The 18612-nt window shown below is 33.5% G+C and overlaps 1 protein-coding gene across 10 annotated transcripts in view; it reads left to right on the top strand.

Annotated features, from left to right (window-relative positions):
• Positions 1-18612, top strand: part of NIPBL (NIPBL cohesin loading factor) — a 185925-nt gene that overhangs the window by 69921 nt on the left and 97392 nt on the right. For 6 of the 10 annotated variants that reach the window (XM_055245871.2, XM_055245872.2, XM_063619564.1 and 3 more), the window contains 5 exons: positions 7144-7286; positions 8993-9158; positions 11613-11740; positions 14990-15089; positions 15623-15774. In XM_055245871.2, the coding sequence (XP_055101846.1) occupies positions 7223-7286; positions 8993-9158; positions 11613-11740; positions 14990-15089; positions 15623-15774 (610 nt within the window). In that variant the 5' untranslated portion in view covers positions 7144-7222. Of the gene's footprint in view, positions 1-842; positions 911-4561; positions 4648-7143; positions 7287-8992; positions 9159-11612; positions 11741-14989; positions 15090-15622; positions 15775-18612 lie in introns of all 10 variants that reach the window. The other 4 variants (XM_055245873.2, XM_063619561.1, XM_063619563.1 and 1 more) reach the window with 2 other exon arrangements.

Below are 18612 nucleotides of genomic sequence, written 5' to 3'. Positions count from 1 at the left end.
TGCCATTCCTGTATTTTGTAGAATCCTTTTTATAGCTTCCAGTTAACCATTTTTTTACTACTTGATAATTCTATATATTAAATTTTTCCTGCTCAAAAACAGTGTGTGCATGTGTGTATATATATATATATATATACATATATCTGTGTGTGTGTGTGTGTATATATATATACACTTAGTTTTAAGCCTTTCCCCCACCACCAAAAAAATTAACATTAGCAAAGAAGGTGTTAATTAGCTAAATATTCCACATATATGAAATTTCATTTTATTCAAAATTATGTTATAATCACACAAGGTGACAATATAGTATAAAGAATACTGACCTAGAGATCAAACACTTATATTCTAGTCTTGGCTAGTGAATTACTAGCTCAGAGACCTTGAACAGACACTTACCTTCTTTGAAGAACTTTTACTGTTTGCTGTAGGTTTATCTTTTTTCCATAGCAGTGTAGATGTTTCTCAGTTTTATGTCCTTTAGACAAACATAAGAATATAAGATTTGGTTAGAAACACCTGAGTTCAAATCCTATTTCTGCTGCATGCTGCCTGTTTAGCTGTAGACACAGTATTTACGCCCTGAAACTTAATTTTTGCATCTGTGAAATAGTGATAATCTTTACAATCCTTTGATATTGGAATGATTAAGGAAAGGGATATATAAATATCTGACACATAAGAAGTGCCAAAAAAATTTCCCCTACAGCGTTACTTTATTTCTTGCCTATCTGATCTATTATAATGTAACTGTTATCAACCTTCAATAAGTGGCTTCCATAACTATAGCTATAGTTCAGACTACTTTTGTCAGATTGTGAATTTCCAACTTCCTATTTTAGACATCTCCAGCTAGATATTACCCTGGCATTTTAATCTGAACAAGTCCAAAATCACACCATGGTTACATGTAAGTACTGCAGTATTCTAACAGAACTTTCTGCTTCCATCCTCTGTCTGTCTCTTTCTCCCCCACCCTGTCTTCCTTATCACTATTAAATTAGTCTTAACTGAAAGCTTAAGGATGTGGAAAAAGATATCAACATTGTGTAAGAAACTCCCTTGCAGGCTCCAATTGACCTCTCTGGCCATATGCTCTGTCTAAAGTGTTTATGAATATACCTTGCATATTATATTAGTCTTTAGCAGCTAGCTCAGTATACTTCATAGAAGATGCTTAACATAGGTAATTATTTAAATATTCAGAGAAATCTATGTACATATAGCAGCAACAGGAGACTTACTAATTTTTTTATTTTATCAAAGTTTATATTACTATTTTCCTGAATCATAAAGTAATATTCTAATCATAATAAAAGTCCAAGGAGTACAGATAGAAATACCACCAAAATAAGAATTCCCCAGCATCTCAGCATATACCCGACCCCTAATCATTGTTAAAGGTTTAGTAATGTTCTTTTTTTTCATGCCTAGACCATCGTTTTTATGAAAATGTGTTTTAAGCAAAAGTATTTAGCTTGGTTGATGAGCTTATGATGTGCACATTGATATTTTCGGTTAGCAATATATCTTTAATATCTTTTCATGAATTTTAACAATCTTTGCCATTCTTCTTTATTTTAGTGCCAATTTGTGGAGAGATTAAAATATAGAATCATCACTGTTAAGTTGTTTCAGGCTTTAATTCAATGATTCTTTCTGTTTTCTCCCTCTAAAATATGTACCCCCCTTTACCACATTCTTGTGGCCAAACTCAAATTTTAAAGGGCAGAGGATGTTCCATCTTCTTAGCCATTGTACTTTGCTTGCCTAGCATAGTGTCTGACATAGTAACATAAGATAAATATTCATTGGATGCATCATGAAGGACTAAATATTTTAGAAATAGTATGTTGTGTTGGGTGCCACTTATAACTCAGGAGGTACTTACAGGTTTGAATGAACTGTTATGTAACCTGATATGGCATTTTAAACTGTTAACTATTAAGCATAGTAAAAGGAAAATGCTTTAGTTATGTTAAAGACAAGATGAAGCATATTTTTCTGGAAAACAACACAAACTAGAGTTTAAAGCAATTTCAATTATTAAATTACTAAGACAGATTGAATAGTTATTATGAGAAAAGTTACCAAAATCGTTTCTTACATCCATCATGTATTTAGCTCATTATTAGTGTATTCAAAGATGGAGGAAATAAGGGGTTTGTGCGTGGTTAAGATTCATTTGTTAAAATGTCATTGTGCAGATTTTGAAAAGAAAGGTTATGAACTTAGCATAAAAAATATCATGGTGTTTACTTACTCATTGTAATCTTGTATCCAAAACTGATTTTCCTCAAAGTGAATTTTGCTTTCTGCTCAATAGTTCAGATCAAGAAGAAAGTAAGAGTAATTGAAGTGCCATAGAAATGTGAATCACATACTAAATGTGGTTATAAAGTAAGGAGCCTAACTCCATAAAGCCAGAGTCACCATACTTCACTGTCACATGGTATAGTATACTAACAGACTTTTAAACTGGATGTTTCAATCAACCCGTAAAATAATATTTAAAAAAGAATAAGACAGATCTGTACAAATGAAAGATTTCTAAGATAATATACATGGCAAAAGCAAGATGCAGAAGAATATGTAACAAATAATAGCTTGCATTTAACGAACACTTAGTACATGCCCAGCACAATTCTAAGAACTTTACACATATTATTTCATCCTCACAACAAAATTTAATAATAATTACCTACCTCTTATATCAGAGATGAGGAAACTGAGGTGCAGAGATTAAATAAGTTGTCCAAGGTTATGTAGTAAGTGGGGGAGCTTGGATTCAAACACACAGCCTAATTAATCTCTTTCTCCTTGGCTATATATTTTGCGTACATTGATTGTGTATGCATAGTAATCTCTCATGGATGTACCGTCATTTGTTATACTAATAATATTGTTATAAATTTTAGCTGTTAGTTTAAGTGTCCATGTGCCAGATAGCCTGATTTTGACTCCAGCTGTATGGCCTTAGGCAAATTATTTGTCTTCTCTGTACATCACATTCTTCATCAAATAGAACTGTAATATTAGCACCTCAGGTTCATATGAGGATTAAATTTATTACATAGTAAGTGCTGAGCAAACATGAGTTACCATTTCTATTTTTTAATCACTGAAATGTAAACATGTTGTGGGAATATCTACATGTGTATGTTTTTCAACATGTATATGATTATTTCTTCAGGGTATATTTCTAAAAGTGAAATTCTTGAGAAAAAATGATGCATTTTTTTAAGGCTTTGGTTATAGGGTGCAAAATGGCCCTCCAGAAAGTTTATCTACCATCAGATAATAAGAATGCCTTTTATTCCAAATCTGTCCCAATTTTAGTATTGTTATAATCCCTACTGATACTGTTTTATTTGCATTTCTTTTGTTTGCTTGAGGAAGTTGTAAATTTTGTTGTGAAATAAAATGAAGAAGTGGAGTCTTTAAAAATCTTGGCAAATGCTTAAAAGTTCCCTTCAGACTCATTAGAATGGGCTAAATTGATAATTTACTATAATATCTTCCCCCAATTAAGCATTCTTTTAATTAAACCTCAATCCATTCTTAAATTTAGTTTATAAATGATTTCTCAATGTATTTTGTTTGATTTAGTTCATAGTATTACAACAGTTAAATTTTTTTCTGCTTTCTGTCGCCAGTATTTATTTCTCCTACCTTATGATTTAAATAATTGTAGGTGAGCAGGCCCAAGACTATGACTTATAATACTGTGGTGAAATATATACTGGAATGCCAAATAATTATTTACAATAGATCTTTCAGAAGTAGGAATTATTTGTATTGAAAAGATGCCTTTCCCTCTATTTGTTTTGAAAAGACTCCTGTTCTTCCTCTGTTCTCCCAAATCTGTTTAGTAATGCTGTTAACTTCCTGGATCACTTACTATGTGCCAGGTGGTTTGTCAAATGATATATGTGCATTATTTTATTTTATTCTCATCACTACTTATGAGGTGGGCTACTTTCCTCACTCTTCCATTTTTTCAAATCAGCAGCTCTCAGATGGCTTTGCCTGGTTTAAAATTTACCCAGAATTTTAAAGACATTTTACCTGGACTCACAAAGCACTGTGCAGTATACCCTTATAGTTCTATTTCCTCCATCCCTTTCAGTGTTCAACCCACTAAATTTATTTTATAATCTACTAATCAGTCACCAGTCACAGATTGTAAAGTACTACCTTAAGTGACAGTTCTAAAGCCCTCATTAAAATCTTCTTTACAGTTTGGTTGCAGTTTCGTTCTGGACACATGTCAGCTTCAGTTTTACAAAAAGCAATATACTTTCACAGAGCCAAGCAGTCCAAAACATTATTCAATCCAGAGCCAAAAATGTTAGTTTTTTTGTTAGTTAGTTAGGGGTGTGTTTGTTCATGTTTAGAATCCTAGGAACACTATTTCTTGATGGACCCTGGTCACCTTCCAACATAAAGTAGCAACATTTCCACAGATTACTTACATTTATTAAAAGCTGTGACTTTAGCTAACATTGTAACCTCATTTCTACCAAATTCCTCTGCTGTTCTTCAAAATCTTGGATTCCAGTGGAATTAGCCATAGTTGAGCAGTGAAGATCAAATATTTTTGTCAATAATCATCTATCAACGTGTGATTAAAGCACTTTAAACCAAGTAAGTATTGTTGGTCTCCCGCCCTTTCCCCTTTACTCCCAGTATTTAGTTGACATCATTTCAGTGCATTTTTATGTCACTGTGAAAAGCACAATCTTGTGGTTAGGTTTATTAATCTTCTAGTTCATATATGGGTAACTAAATACGTAGTCATTTTTAGGCTAAAAATCCTAGCCTGGGGTTGGATCTGCTCTATTTGTTACTCACCTGGGACTTAAGAAAACAGTCAGGTAGCCCACAGTAGAATCCTCTAGCATATTACTCTCTTTAGGTTCCTATCCTCTGAGTTAAATAATTAAATACAGTCATTTGTTACTTAATCTGCTTGAATATGGCAGTGTACATGTACAACAGTGAGTTGTATATGAATAACAAGATATTTTTGTGATCTGTAAATAATTTTTGTTCAATGATTTCTTTCCATTAATTACTAAGCATAAGTTGGAGCTTTTTTATTAGGATAAATTTATGAAAAATTCATTGTGTTTTGGTGACCTTTATCAGATTTTAAATTCCAACCAACTTTTTAAAGTGCTTGATGTGACTACTAACTATGCAATGTTGCATTAAATTTCTTTAGTAATTGTTAAATAATCAAATTAGTAATTTCAAAGAGTAGAAATTAGTAATTTCACAGTGTAGCAAATGGACAAATACAGAATAGCTAGTAGTGATTATAGCTTTCCTATATTATTTCCTGTGCCTTTTCCTTTCAGTGGGCTTCTGCTAGAAATTTTGTCAGTCATTCACCAAAGGAAAGTAATGTTTTTTCCCTTAGCTGGCAATTAGTAACGAATGTACATTTAAAGGTCTTTAAACTGTAAAGAAAAAAGAGGAAATGATTACCACAAAGACAAGATAGTTAATACCCCTAGAAGGAACCAGAATGCTAGCCTTTTGGATGATGATTCTATGGATGCTTACTTTATAACTCTGTTAAACTGTGTGTGTGTGTGTGTGTGTGTGTGTGTGTACCTGTTTAATGTACCTTTGTGCAATAGGTCTTACAATAATAATATTTGGGGTGAAGGAAATTTTTAATTTTAACTACCCATATAATTATACATTAAATAATTCTATTTGCAATGTTGCATTCAGACATATGAGTAAGGGAAATTATTAGTATTATGTCATTTGAATGTTTGACATTTACAACTCAAAAACTTAAGAGGTTCTCTTAAAAGTGACTGACTAGCAAATACAACCTTAAAAAGATAAATATTTAAGCTTTTTAAACTGGAAATTACAATTCAGTTTTTAATCTTAGCTCTATGGTTTAGTCGATATAGACTTCCATTTGCTGATTAATTTATAAAGTAAAAGTAACTTAATGAAAGCTTATCTTTGATTAATGTGTACATTGTTAAAATATTATCTGCTTACAAAAAAGGACTTACCAAGTACTGTTAAAGGAAAGATAAATTTTTTACAAGCCATATGTTGAAAATAAGAAGAGAAAAATGTGGGGGCTTTGAACAGAATAACAAAATGTTCAGTTTTACAGAATGTCTTCATATATTTTTCTGTGTGTGAAGAGAGAGAATTCCATCATGATAAATACTAAACATTAAAGTCAATTAAGTCATTTGTATGGGGAACATTAAAAATGCTAACACATGTCTTTGTCCTTTATGTCGTTGCATATTGGTTATGTGACATATAAGAAACATGTAGTGATAGTTGGAAAGACAAGCTAAGTACATGAACATTAAGTAATCATGCAAGATTGAAACAAGACAAGTTTCAGAAGATGTCACAAAGGAATATATAATTATTTACCAAATAATATTGGGCAATAAATGTCATAAGTTCAAAGTAGATTAAGATACTCATTTGGGTGAATTTGAGGTTTCATGAAATCATGGGAACATGCTTTGGATCTTGAAGAATTATAGGATTTGGACCAAAGTAGGAATGGGCTTCCTAGGTAGGAAGAATGTCTTAAGGAAATGTATAAAGATGGGAATACACAAGGGAGATTTGGGAGAATCTGATTAGATCAGGTTGATTGGAGAGGGTGGTTTATGTAGGATAGTGATAAAGGACAGAGCTAGAAAGGCAAGTTGAAGCTAGATTATGAAGTTAAATGTTTAAGGTGCTTATAGTGTGGAAATGAATTACAGTGCTTGTCGAGGTTGATCAAGCATTCCTTTCTAGCAATCCAGCCTAGCAGTTAAGAAACAAACTCTGGAACCAGATTGCTTTGGTTCTAATTCTTGCTCCACTAGTTACTTTAAACTCACTGTAAATTAATTTCCTCTTAGTAAAGTGCAAAAAACAATAGTAGCTACTGTAATGGGTTGTTGTGAGAACTGAATTAATGTGTGCAAAGCACTTTGCAATTGCTTAACATATAGTAAGTGGTATGTAAAAATGATTATTACATAGGTTGAACAAACAAAAGCAGTAACTTTTTTTTATAGTGATTAAGCATTTTCCTGATAGTAATATATCTGACATATTTCTACAAATAATTGTCTGTTTTGTGTGTTGCAGTGTTTGGGAAATGGGAAGTAATGACAGCTGGCACCTGAACTAAGTACTTTTATAGGCAACACCATTCCAGAAATTCAGGATGAATGGGGATATGCCCCATGTCCCCATTACTACTCTTGCGGGGATTGCTAGTCTCACAGACCGTAAGTTTGGCTAATTTATCTAATTTAATTTCTACTATGTCTTAACAATAATTTTTACAGTGACTGTTCTAAAAATTATTATAGGTTCTTTAAAACACATTTACAGAAATAGCAACTGAAACTGCCCTTTAAAGAAAAAAAAAATTGACAGCCTAATTTATCTAACTTCTTAGTGATGTTTATTTTGGTTGTCATGTTCAGTAATCTGTTGGAGCTTGTTGGAGGTATCAGCAGCCTATTTTACTCTAAGGACTTAAGAATTTTAAAGAACATTGCTAGTCTTTTGAGATTTATTTAATGTAACTCAATTTTTCAGAGATTTATTCTTTTGTTAGGCATTTGTAACTATAATTCTTAGTCCTTGAATAATGATACAAAAAGCTACCTACAGTTTTAGTTACTGTGTCATCCTACCTGAATAAATAAAAGGAAAAAGATATGAGAGGGAAGGGTAGAAAGTGAGAGGATGGCATACTTTTCTTTGTATAGCATTGTGCAAGATTTGGAACTTCATAATAAGGGAGCTAGGAGAAAGTATCTTCAAGAAATGTTTTTGTCCATGTTCAGTATCCTCCAAATACAATTTTTCTGGCTTTTGTTTTGTTTTGTGAATTTGGTTTTAGTGGGGTAAAATAGATAGCAGCCTATTAGCTTTGAGCTTAGGAAATTAGCATAACTAGTTTATGAGGTCTAGATTAACAGGAAAGTGCTGTAGGTGATTGGGTCAGCATTACTCAGGTAAGAAAACTTTTTGAAACTGGCATTAGTTTTTATTATCACTTTGTTGTAGGTAAGGCATAAATAGGAGTTCAAAATCAGATATACTGTCAGGAATTTCTTTTTGGTTTTTCTCCCCATGATCTTTGCTATACCTAAATATTTTGTCTTTCCAGGAAGCCCTGTTTATTAAGTAATAATTTATTTTCTGTGTTTTTATTAATGAAAATCCTGTTGGTACCTGTTGGGGCTGAGCACCATGATAATTATACTGTATAGGTGATTAGAAATTAAGCCAAAAACAAAGACACCTGATATTTTAGTGAGCTTTCTTAACCTTTAGACAAATGAACAAATTTGTTAGGTAAACAGAGATTAAACGGCTGAATTTAAGCTACTATAAAACATCTATGTTCCTTTGTTTGCTGTTAGAAGAGAATAAATAGGAGATAACTAGGAATTTGGAATTTAGGAGAATATTTTAATATTCTTACAGAATTCTATGCTCTGAATGCTTTCTTGCTAAAGTGAGGTATTTATTCGTATATTCTTAAGCTTTTAAAAAACGTTACTTGTCTACTTTATGAACAGATATTGTTATTTGATTTATTTGTATGAGCATACTATTGATTCTGAAAAATCTTATAAACAAGAACAAATGAGATTAATGAATTGCTACATTGGAAGTTAGTTTGTAACCATGCCCTTTTCGCTAGTCATTTGTTAATAAAATTTAAGAAATGAAAAGCAAGGATGAATATAAGGGAGCTGAATTTTATTCCTAGAGACTAGTATAATCTATTATGGTCCAAGTGATGTTTTAGAAGTTTCGTAGGGTTGATTGAGGTTTGTTAGGAAGAGGAGGAATGCGTTTTAATAATTTGTCACATTGATATTTATAACTTACTTTTAATCCCAAAATACAGATAAGCACTAAAAAGACTGCTACGGTCACTTAATTTTTAATAATCTGATTTTATTCCAAATAGTCCTGAACCAGCTGCCTCTTCCATCTCCTTTACCTGCTACAACTACAAAGAGCCTTCTCTTTAATGCACGAATAGCAGAAGAGGTGAACTGCCTTTTGGCTTGTAGGGATGACAATTTGGTTTCACAGCTTGTCCATAGCCTCAACCAGGTATCAACAGATCACATGTAAGTATGATCAATTTTATATCTAATATAAGTGAAAAGTTTTGGCCTTACTAACAGAAGCCGTATTCCTGGTTTTATTTCAAAAATTTTTAGATGCATAGTTTATTTTTAAAATATATCAGTATCCGAGGGAGAATATAGTCTTATTGCAATAATAGATTAATGAGATTTAAATAGGCAATTTTTTTTTAGATAATAATTCTGACCCATGTAGCTCCGTGGATATTTTTTCAGCTCTTTTGAACTTATCTTGGGGGATCCATCATTTGTGCAGAGATCTGGTCATGAAACTATATCCCTCTCCGGGCACGGTGGCTCACATCTGTAATCCCAGCACTTTAGGAGGCCAAGGCAGGCAGATCACAAGATCAAGAGATTGAGACCATCCTGGCCAACATGGTGAAACCCCGTCTCTACTAAAAATACAAAAAAAAAAATTAGCCGGGCGTGGTGGCAGGCACCTGTAGTCCCAGCTACTCGGGAGGCTGAGGCAGGAGAATCACTTGAACCCGGGAGGCAGAGGTTGCAGTGAGCCGAGATCACGCCACTGCACTCCAGCCTGGCAGCAGAGTAAGACTCTGTCTGGGGAAAAAAAAATTATTTTTCACTACAAAACCAATACATATTTATAACAACAACACAAAAATGTGTTAAAAGTAAAATCTCTCATTCTTATCCCTTCATATTCCACCACACAATGTTACTCATGTAACCTCGCATTCTTTTTTTTTTTATTTTAAAAATTTATCATGTAGGGGAATGAGGATAAACACATTATAATGGAGAGATATTTGCCTTAGATGCAGTACATATTTTGGGGGCATTTTTAAAGCTGATGACTCTAAGGTGAGATACTTACTAAATGGATTTTCTAATGGAGAAGCTAAAGAAATGATTGGTTAAAATCAGAAAGAAGTATAATACTACTAATATTTTGTCACTCCCAAAATTCAGCAATATCTAAATCACTTCTTCTTTTTTTTTTTTTTTTTGAGATGGAGTCCTGCTGTGTTGCCCAGGCTGCAGTGCAGTGGGGCGATCTCGGCTCACTGCAACCTCCACCTCCTGGGTTCAAGTGATTGTTCTGTCTCAACCTTCTGAGTAGCTGGGATTACAGGCCCACACCACCACGCCTGGCTAATTTTTGTATTTTAAGTAGAGACAGGTTTTCACCATACTGGCCAGGCTGGTCTCAAATTCCCGACTTCAGGTGATCCACCCACCTCGGCCTCCCAAAGTGCTAGGATTACAGGCGTGAGCCACTGCGCCCAGCCTCTAAATCACTTCTTAAGCTTGTACATACTTATTCAGTAGTTTTCACCAAATATTTAATGATGTAAAGGAAGTAGCACACATATAATAAGGACTTATTTTATGGAGAGCTCCCGTAAGATTTCCCTGGAAATGTAGTGAGTCATATCATTGGACACCATCTTTATAGGTCTTCATGATTAGATCCAATGAGTAGAACATTGACATGTATAATGTAAAATTAAAACACTGCCTATACTTAATTTTATCATCATCTCCCATGGTTATGAATTTAATTTGCTGCTTACATTGAAGTTTATTGAAAATTGCTGCTGTGAAGTATATTGAAATTTGCTGTTTGGGTTCCGCTTCTCCCGCACCGTGACATTATTTGAGAAAACAATGTAAGATGGAAAAATTACATAACCTCTGGGTCTTGTCTTAATCAGTGTGGCAACAGTATCTTATTTGTAAGACATTCCCAGAAAGTCAGACTCACTCATATTCAGATGGAAGAAAATATATTCCAATACCAAATATCAGCTTTTTGTGTAACTATCACTTCTCTACCCTTCCATTATTTTGAGTAGTTTAGAATAGAATGTATTTCTTTTCTATTTTAAAACTACTTGGAAATTATTAAACTCATAGTTCAATAAAATAGTGTTTTGGGCTTTTTTTCTCCTGACTGTGTAAAGTAAAATGAAGAAAAAAGATTGTCCTTAGAAGAATCCCTCTCTGTTATTTTTGATAATTATATTTCTCCCAGGGATAGCATATTTGAAAATTCATAACTGTTGGGCCAGGCACGGTGGCTCATGCCTGTAATCCCAGCACTTTGGGAGGCTGAAGCGGGCGGATCACCAGAGGTCAGGACTTAGAGACCGGCATGGCCAACATGGTGAAACCCTGTCTCTACTAAAAATACAAAAATTAGCTGGGCGTGGTGGCAGGCACCTGTAATTCCAGCTACTTGGGAGGCTGAGGCAAGAGAATCACTTGAACCTGGAAGACGGAGGTTGCAGTGAGCCGAGATTGCACTCCAGCCTGGGGGACAAGAGTGAGACTTCCTCTCAAAAAAAAAAGAAAAAAGAAAATTCATATCGTTGGCCATACCATTATGTGTGATTTGCTTTTATATGATAAGTCTTCTTAAGAATCAGTCACCATTTTAATTTTTGACATTTATTTTCTCAATGCCAGAGAGTTGAAAGATAACCTTGGCAGTGATGACCCAGAAGGTGACATGCCAGTCTTGTTGCAGGCCGTCCTGGCAAGGAGTCCTAATGTTTTCAGGGAGAAAAGCATGCAGAACAGATATGTACAAAGTGGTGAGTTTCTTAATAACTGAATTCCCATATCAGAACTTGTTTTATACATATTTAAATCCAGGTGTCTTCTTTAACAAGCTGGCCTATCAGGAATGCCATGTTGATGCCTTCAGTCAAGCCAAGAATGAGAAGGAAACTAAACTGATAAGATTCTTGTAGTTTAATATGTAACTGAATTCCTTGAGAATTAGACAAAGCTTTAAGTGTATTTTGTTAAATATTTTGGAATATATCAGTTTACTCAGCTTAAAAATTTTTTTTGTTTTAGAAAATCAGAATTAATTTGAAATAAGCCTTTCATTAATTAAATAAATATTTGCAAAGCTTTTGAACATGTACATTGTAGCAGGTATATAGAGTTTTAATACTGATTGTGATTATATTCATGGTTTTCTAGCAATTGATTTAATACTCCTGTTGCCTTAGCAACAGAAAAATTGGTTAGGTATTATTATTAAAGAAAAATTGATTCATAGTATTATAAAATAATGAAAATATTACATCCAACACAGATACAATTTTTATGTAGTCATGGAGTACCTTTGGGTTAAGAGCATTGTTCTGTTCAAGCTTACCGAATTGACAAGCCCAAGTGCCTGTTTGGCTCTCAAGATTAAAATAATCAGGGCGGGAATAGCTTGGACAACTTCAGAAAGTTCAACTTTGTTAATCAAATAACTGTATTTAAGAACTTTACCAGCCGGGCATGGTGACTCACGCCTGTAATCCCAGCACTTTCGGAAGCTGAGGCAGGTGGATTGCCTCAGGCCAGGAGTTCAAGACCAGCCTGGGCAACATGGTGAAACCCTGTCTCTACAAGAAAATACAACAACTAGCCAGGCGTTATGGTGTGCGCCTGTAGTCCCAGCTACTTGGGAGGCTGAAGTGGGAGGATCGCTTGAGCTCAGGAGGTCAAGGCTGCAGTGAGCTGAGATTGCACCATTGCCCTCCAGCCTGGGCGACAGAGCGAGACCCTGTCTCCAAAAAAAAGAAAAAATAAATAAAATAATTTTGCCAAATTCATTTTGGTTTACTTTGTTGGCAGCACTTCCATGATGCTTCCCATTCCATTTCCTTTAAATAATATTGCTTTGCTGATTCTGTGTATTTGTGTTGTTTGAATGGTATTTTGAAAGCAATTGCATAGTTACTGTTGATTCCTCAAAATGCATAATGGGGTTGCTTCTGACCGACTTGCCTTTTAGCAAGTTGAAGGTAGGTATGCAGGACAGGGCTTTGACTTCACCAGAACTAATAAGTTAGATTGCAATAGTAGGAGACAGATATAAATAATGAAGGAAGCTAGAGTTATGAATGCTTTCTGGAAAAATGTTGGAATTGAAAGAAAATATGGAAAGAAAGTTGAGTGGAAGAAAGACTAATAGAGTAGGAGTACTAGTTATAGGAGAATGTGAGTAAATCTAATATTGGATAAATGAATCTAAGGCTACTAATACTACATTTTTGCAACTTACATTTTTGAGTATTGGGGTAGTAAATCACTCTGATAAAAACTTTTATAGTGTTCACCTCTCAGTCACATATTTTGTGTTTTATACTACATATACTTGTTTTTTAGTCCAAAATATTGTTTGATTTCTATATACCCTACTTTGTAAAAGCATAAACTAGCATTTAAAATTAATCGATTAATTGCATGTTATTTTTTTTTTTTTAAAGCATTTTCCCGGTGATATATGGCTTTGAAATTTTAAAAGTTGGCTGGGCGTGGTGGCACACGCCTGTAATCCCAGCACTTGGGAGGCCAAGGTAGGAGGATTGCTTGAGCCCAGGAGTTCAAGACCAGCCTGGGCAACGCAGAGAGACCCTGTCTCATTGAAAAATAAAAAATAAAAATAAAATAGAAATTTAAAAAGTTGATTTTGGGGTTGGTAAGTTTAAATATGAGTCATGCATGTGGAGAAAATTTAATAAAATGCAAATCACTTTAATCATAGTTCTTTGGAACTTAGAGCTAATTGAAAAGGACTGTTAGAATTTCATTTACCCGTTTTATTTAGAAAGCCATTGCTTTCAAACTAGTAATTCCAGTTTGTCCCAGTGATGACTGTTAATTCAGGGGGGAAAAGCTTTTTAACTCCTGTCCCATTGAGTGTTCATCTCCCTCCAAAAGAAAAAAAAAAAAAACCTCCAGCAACAATAATTATAGTAATTAAGCTATTAAGCCATGGAGCAAAACAATTTTGTGCTGAGTTTGAGTTGGAAAAGAAAAGTCAGAAGTTGAAATTTAGACTACATACTTAAGAAAACACCCGTCAATGGTAGACTTAGAGGCGATTTTGAAACCTAATTTCACTCAGCTACAATCTCTTTTGTAGTACTCTTAGCAAATGAACTTCTGTTTGAATATTTCTAGTGAAAGGCACTTTTTATAACAACAGCAGGAAATGAAATCTGGAAATATAATTTGATCCTTGCAGCTCCCAAAAAAGAGATTGGCTGTAGAAATCATAAGAAAATTCAGGGTGTTATTTGTAGATTTTTATCTGATTTTGAAATGTCTAAATAAGTGAATTTTTCTGTGTCTCCTATATAATGAAATGTCATGTGAATAATTGAGAAATAATGTCTAGCTTGGAAATAAATGTAAGAAACAGAATGCTATTCTCAAGTTTTTATTTTTTAATCAAATATTCCGTTAATTCCTACTATGTGACAAAGAGTTATTGTGAAAGAAGGAATAGGTACATTCTGTTTTGCTTCAAAAGACATTCAGATGAAAATTACAGGAATTCAAACTTTTGGCCCATAAATAAAGTACTTTTCAAAACCTATGTCTGTACCATGATAATACAAATAGCTTTGTGAAATTAAGTTCCCAAGCGTGAGAGATGTATGTGATAAAATATTCATGTAATAAAAACTACCCTGAGTCCTGTTGTAGAAGGAAGTGTGTTGTGTTAGGTGCGAGGGTAGATAAAACAACTTTTAAAAAAATCTTTTCAATTCTAAGGCTAAATAATAGAATATTGAGTAAGCAGGTAAATTTTTTAAAAATATTATAATCTCTGTTTCTAGTCCTGGATTAGTTTTATGGAAAATGGTGTTGTAATAAAATTGTTCTTGAAATTTACAGTTTTGCAGTGTCTGTATTTTGCTCTTTGAAATGAAAACATTGATCAAAAAGAATCTCTGCAATGTTTGAGAAAGAATAACTGATTTCAGTTATTTAAAGGACACTTTACTGTTAGAAGAAAATAACGTTCTGTATTTTTGTGTTTTGCATAGGAATGATGATGTCTCAGTATAAACTTTCTCAGAATTCCATGCACAGTAGTCCTGCATCTTCCAATTATCAACAAACCACTATCTCACATAGCCCCTCCAGGTAATATATGTATATATCATTTATTAAATATTGTCTTGTATAGTGAATATGCTGGTGAATATATGGTTCATACATTTAGGTAATGGTGGATTATTTAGAGTTTAGTTGAAATACTTAAATAGTAATCCACTTTGCATTTGCCGTAAAATGTTGTATATGGAAATAGTCTGATATGCTAATTGAAGTAGCTACCATCTTAGTAATGTAATTTCATACAGACAAAAAATGTTAAAATAACTAATGTGTTTGAGATAAGAAGATTTAGGGAACATGGCTTTAAGTACCTTAAACAGATTGGTACTTTTATATAAGTAAACAAATTACCTGTTTTTAAAGACTTTTTTATTGTAACTCTTTGATTATGAATTGTGAACAATTTTTGTATGTTATTTGACTATTTTGCAAGATTCTTCTGTTTGCATAGATTTTACATATATAAACTAAGAGTTCAGAGGACTTTGTGACAGTCAAATTTCAAGGAATAGCATGTTTATTTATTTCCTTATATTTTTTATTTGGGTTTTGGGTTTTAGCCGGTTTGTGCCACCACAGACAAGCTCTGGGAACAGATTTATGCCACAGCAAAATAGCCCAGTGCCTAGTCCATACGCCCCACAAAGCCCTGCAGGATACATGCCATATTCCCATCCTTCAAGTTACACAACACATCCACAGATGCAGCAAGGTAAGAAAATTGTTTGTAACTTTACTGGGAATGTCTAAGTGCTTTAATTCCAAGCAAATTTGTTTTTTTAAATATAATTATTAAACACAAACTAAAATACTGTACTGTATACTTGTCAGTGAACCTTTTTAAAGATATGGCTTAAATCATTAAAACAATGTTACACTTACCATTTGAAAATTTGTCATTTTAGGAGGTGAAAGCAGTGTCATTTTGGCTTTTTGGATTCAGTTATTATATAACTAAGTATATTTAGGTGTGACATTAAGAAGAACTGCATTTTTAAAAATTGCTCCTTCTTCTTACATTAGCACTAAGCCAAGGGACAATTACATTTTAATTGGTAAACTAGATACAGTCAGCCTTTCACATACATGGGTTCTGCATCATGGATTCAACCAAACACGGAGTGAAAATATTTGGAAGAAAAATTGAGTCTGTACTGAACATGTACAGACATGTTTTCTTGTCATTATTACATAAACAATACAGTATAGCAACTGTTTACATAGCACTTACATTGTATAGGCATTGTAAGTAATCTAGAGATGATTTAAAGTACTGTATAGTGCATAGGGCTATATGCAGGTACTATGCATTTTATATAAGGGACTTTTGAGCATTTGCAGATTTTGGTATCCACAGAAGGTACTGGAACCAATCCCTCATGGATACTGAGGGATGACTACTATGAAAAATTTACTATACTGAAATAATTTGTAGTAAAAATTTACCATAGTACAGTAATGGAAAATTAGATGCAAAAATTTGAGATTAAATTACCAGTTCTCACTTGATTACTAGTTCTTAATGTCATAATGTTGATATTATGATGTCTTTTTAAGGTTATATTACCTTGAGATATATTTCATGGTTACTAAACGATTTATTATTACTATAAATTGTATGTTTTAAAGAAATGTTTTAAAGCAGAAAAGTGCAAAGGATAATATAAAACATCTTTATTTTTGTCCTCCTTAATTAACAGCAAATTTTAAAAATTTGCTTTCAGTTACTAGTTTCTACATGTGTATTCTTGTTTATTATGCATGAAGTTGAAACTTTATTCATTAATAAACTTATTAATGTATAAACTTTTAACTTTGTCATCCATCAAAACAGCTAACTCTGGTTTCCCAGAACCAGATAATATTAGGTTGAGCTTTTTTACACACGAACTCAGGGAGAAACTGGGAAGCAAATTTGACACATTTGAAACAGACACAGCCAGGTGCGGTGGTACGCACCTATAATCCCAGCACTGTAGGAGGCTGGGGCAGAGTAATCAGTCAAGCCCAGGAGCTCAAGACCAGCCTGGGCAACATAGTGGGACCCTGTCTCTACCAAAAAAAAAAAAATTAGCCAGGCATAGTGGCACTTACTTGTAGTCCCAGCTACTCAGGAGGCTGGGGTAGGAGGATTGCTTGAACCCAGAAGGTCAAGACTGCAGTGAGTCATGATCACACCATTGCAGTCCAGCCTGGGTGACAGATTGAGACCTATCTCAAAGAAAAGAAATAGACACGTAGAAAATTACTGAATTGAGTGTGAGTGCCAAACATACATATCTATGTGTATATGTAGATTCTTAATATTTGTAAAATACTAGTATACTCAGGTACACAAAAGTCTGAGGGACATTTTACGTGTAATGGAGGAAAAATGTCAAAAGAGCACATCCGTTTCTTGTGTAAATATCCATATACACGTGAATGTGTGTAAAAAAGAATGTAAATTTTATCTCTAAGAAATGTGATGTTTTTTCACAAAATTAACTTAACTTTTTAATATAGTTTGAGGACCTATTCAGTGTTGTGTCATTTCTTAGAAATGCTCAGATAAAGAACTAAAAACCATACTCGGGGATTAGCCTCACCCAGATATTAAAGTTATTCTAAATTAAAAAATGTAGTCAGTACTACCCAAAACAGTTTGTATATTCAATGTAATCCCTATCAAAATACCAATGACATTCTTCACATAAATAGAAAAAATTTATATGGAAACAAAAAAGACCCCAAATTTCCAAAGCAATCCTGAGGAAAAAGAACAAACAAAGCTGGAGCCATCACACTACCTGACTTAAAAATACATTACAAAGCTATAGTAACCAAATCAGCTTGATACTAGCATAAAAACACATAGACCAATCCCAGGATAGAGAATCCAGATATAAATACAGATATTTACAGACAACTTACTTTTGACAAAGGCACTAAGAACATAAAATGAGGAAAGGACAGTCTCTTCAGTAAATAATGCTGTGAAAAATAAACTCAAAATGGATTAAATACTTAAATCTGAGACATGAAACTACTAGAAGAAAACATTGAAGAAACACTCCAGGATGTTGGTCTATGCAAAATACTTTTTAAGATTTCAAAGCATAGGCAACCAAAGGAAGAAATAGACAAATGGGATTACGTCAAGCTAAAAAGCTTCTGTACAGCAAAAGAAACAATCAGCAAAGTGAAGAGACAACCTACAGGATGGGAGAAAATATTTGCAAACTATCTGTTTGACAAGTCATTAATAACTAGAATATCAGGAATATATAAGGAACTCAATAGCAAAACAAAAACAATAACAACAAAAACTCATTAAAAGATAGCCAAAAGATGTGAGTAGACATTCTCAAATGAAGACATGTAAATGGCCAGCAGATAACAGCAAAAAATGCTGAACATCGCTCACCATCAGAGAAATACAAACAAAAAGCACAGTGAAATATTATCTTTCCTTAATTAAAATGGCCTTTTTCAAAAAGACAGGTAATAGTGAATACTGGTAAGGATGTGAAGAAAAGGGAACCCTCATATACTGTTGGTGGGAATGTAA

The sequence above is a fragment of the Symphalangus syndactylus genome, chromosome 16 (assembly GCF_028878055.3).
Source record: "Symphalangus syndactylus isolate Jambi chromosome 16, NHGRI_mSymSyn1-v2.1_pri, whole genome shotgun sequence".
Classification (NCBI taxonomy): Eukaryota; Metazoa; Chordata; class Mammalia; order Primates; family Hylobatidae; genus Symphalangus; species Symphalangus syndactylus.
The sequence above is the reverse complement of the archived record's forward strand: the minus strand, read 5'-3'. Positions and strand labels throughout refer to the sequence as shown.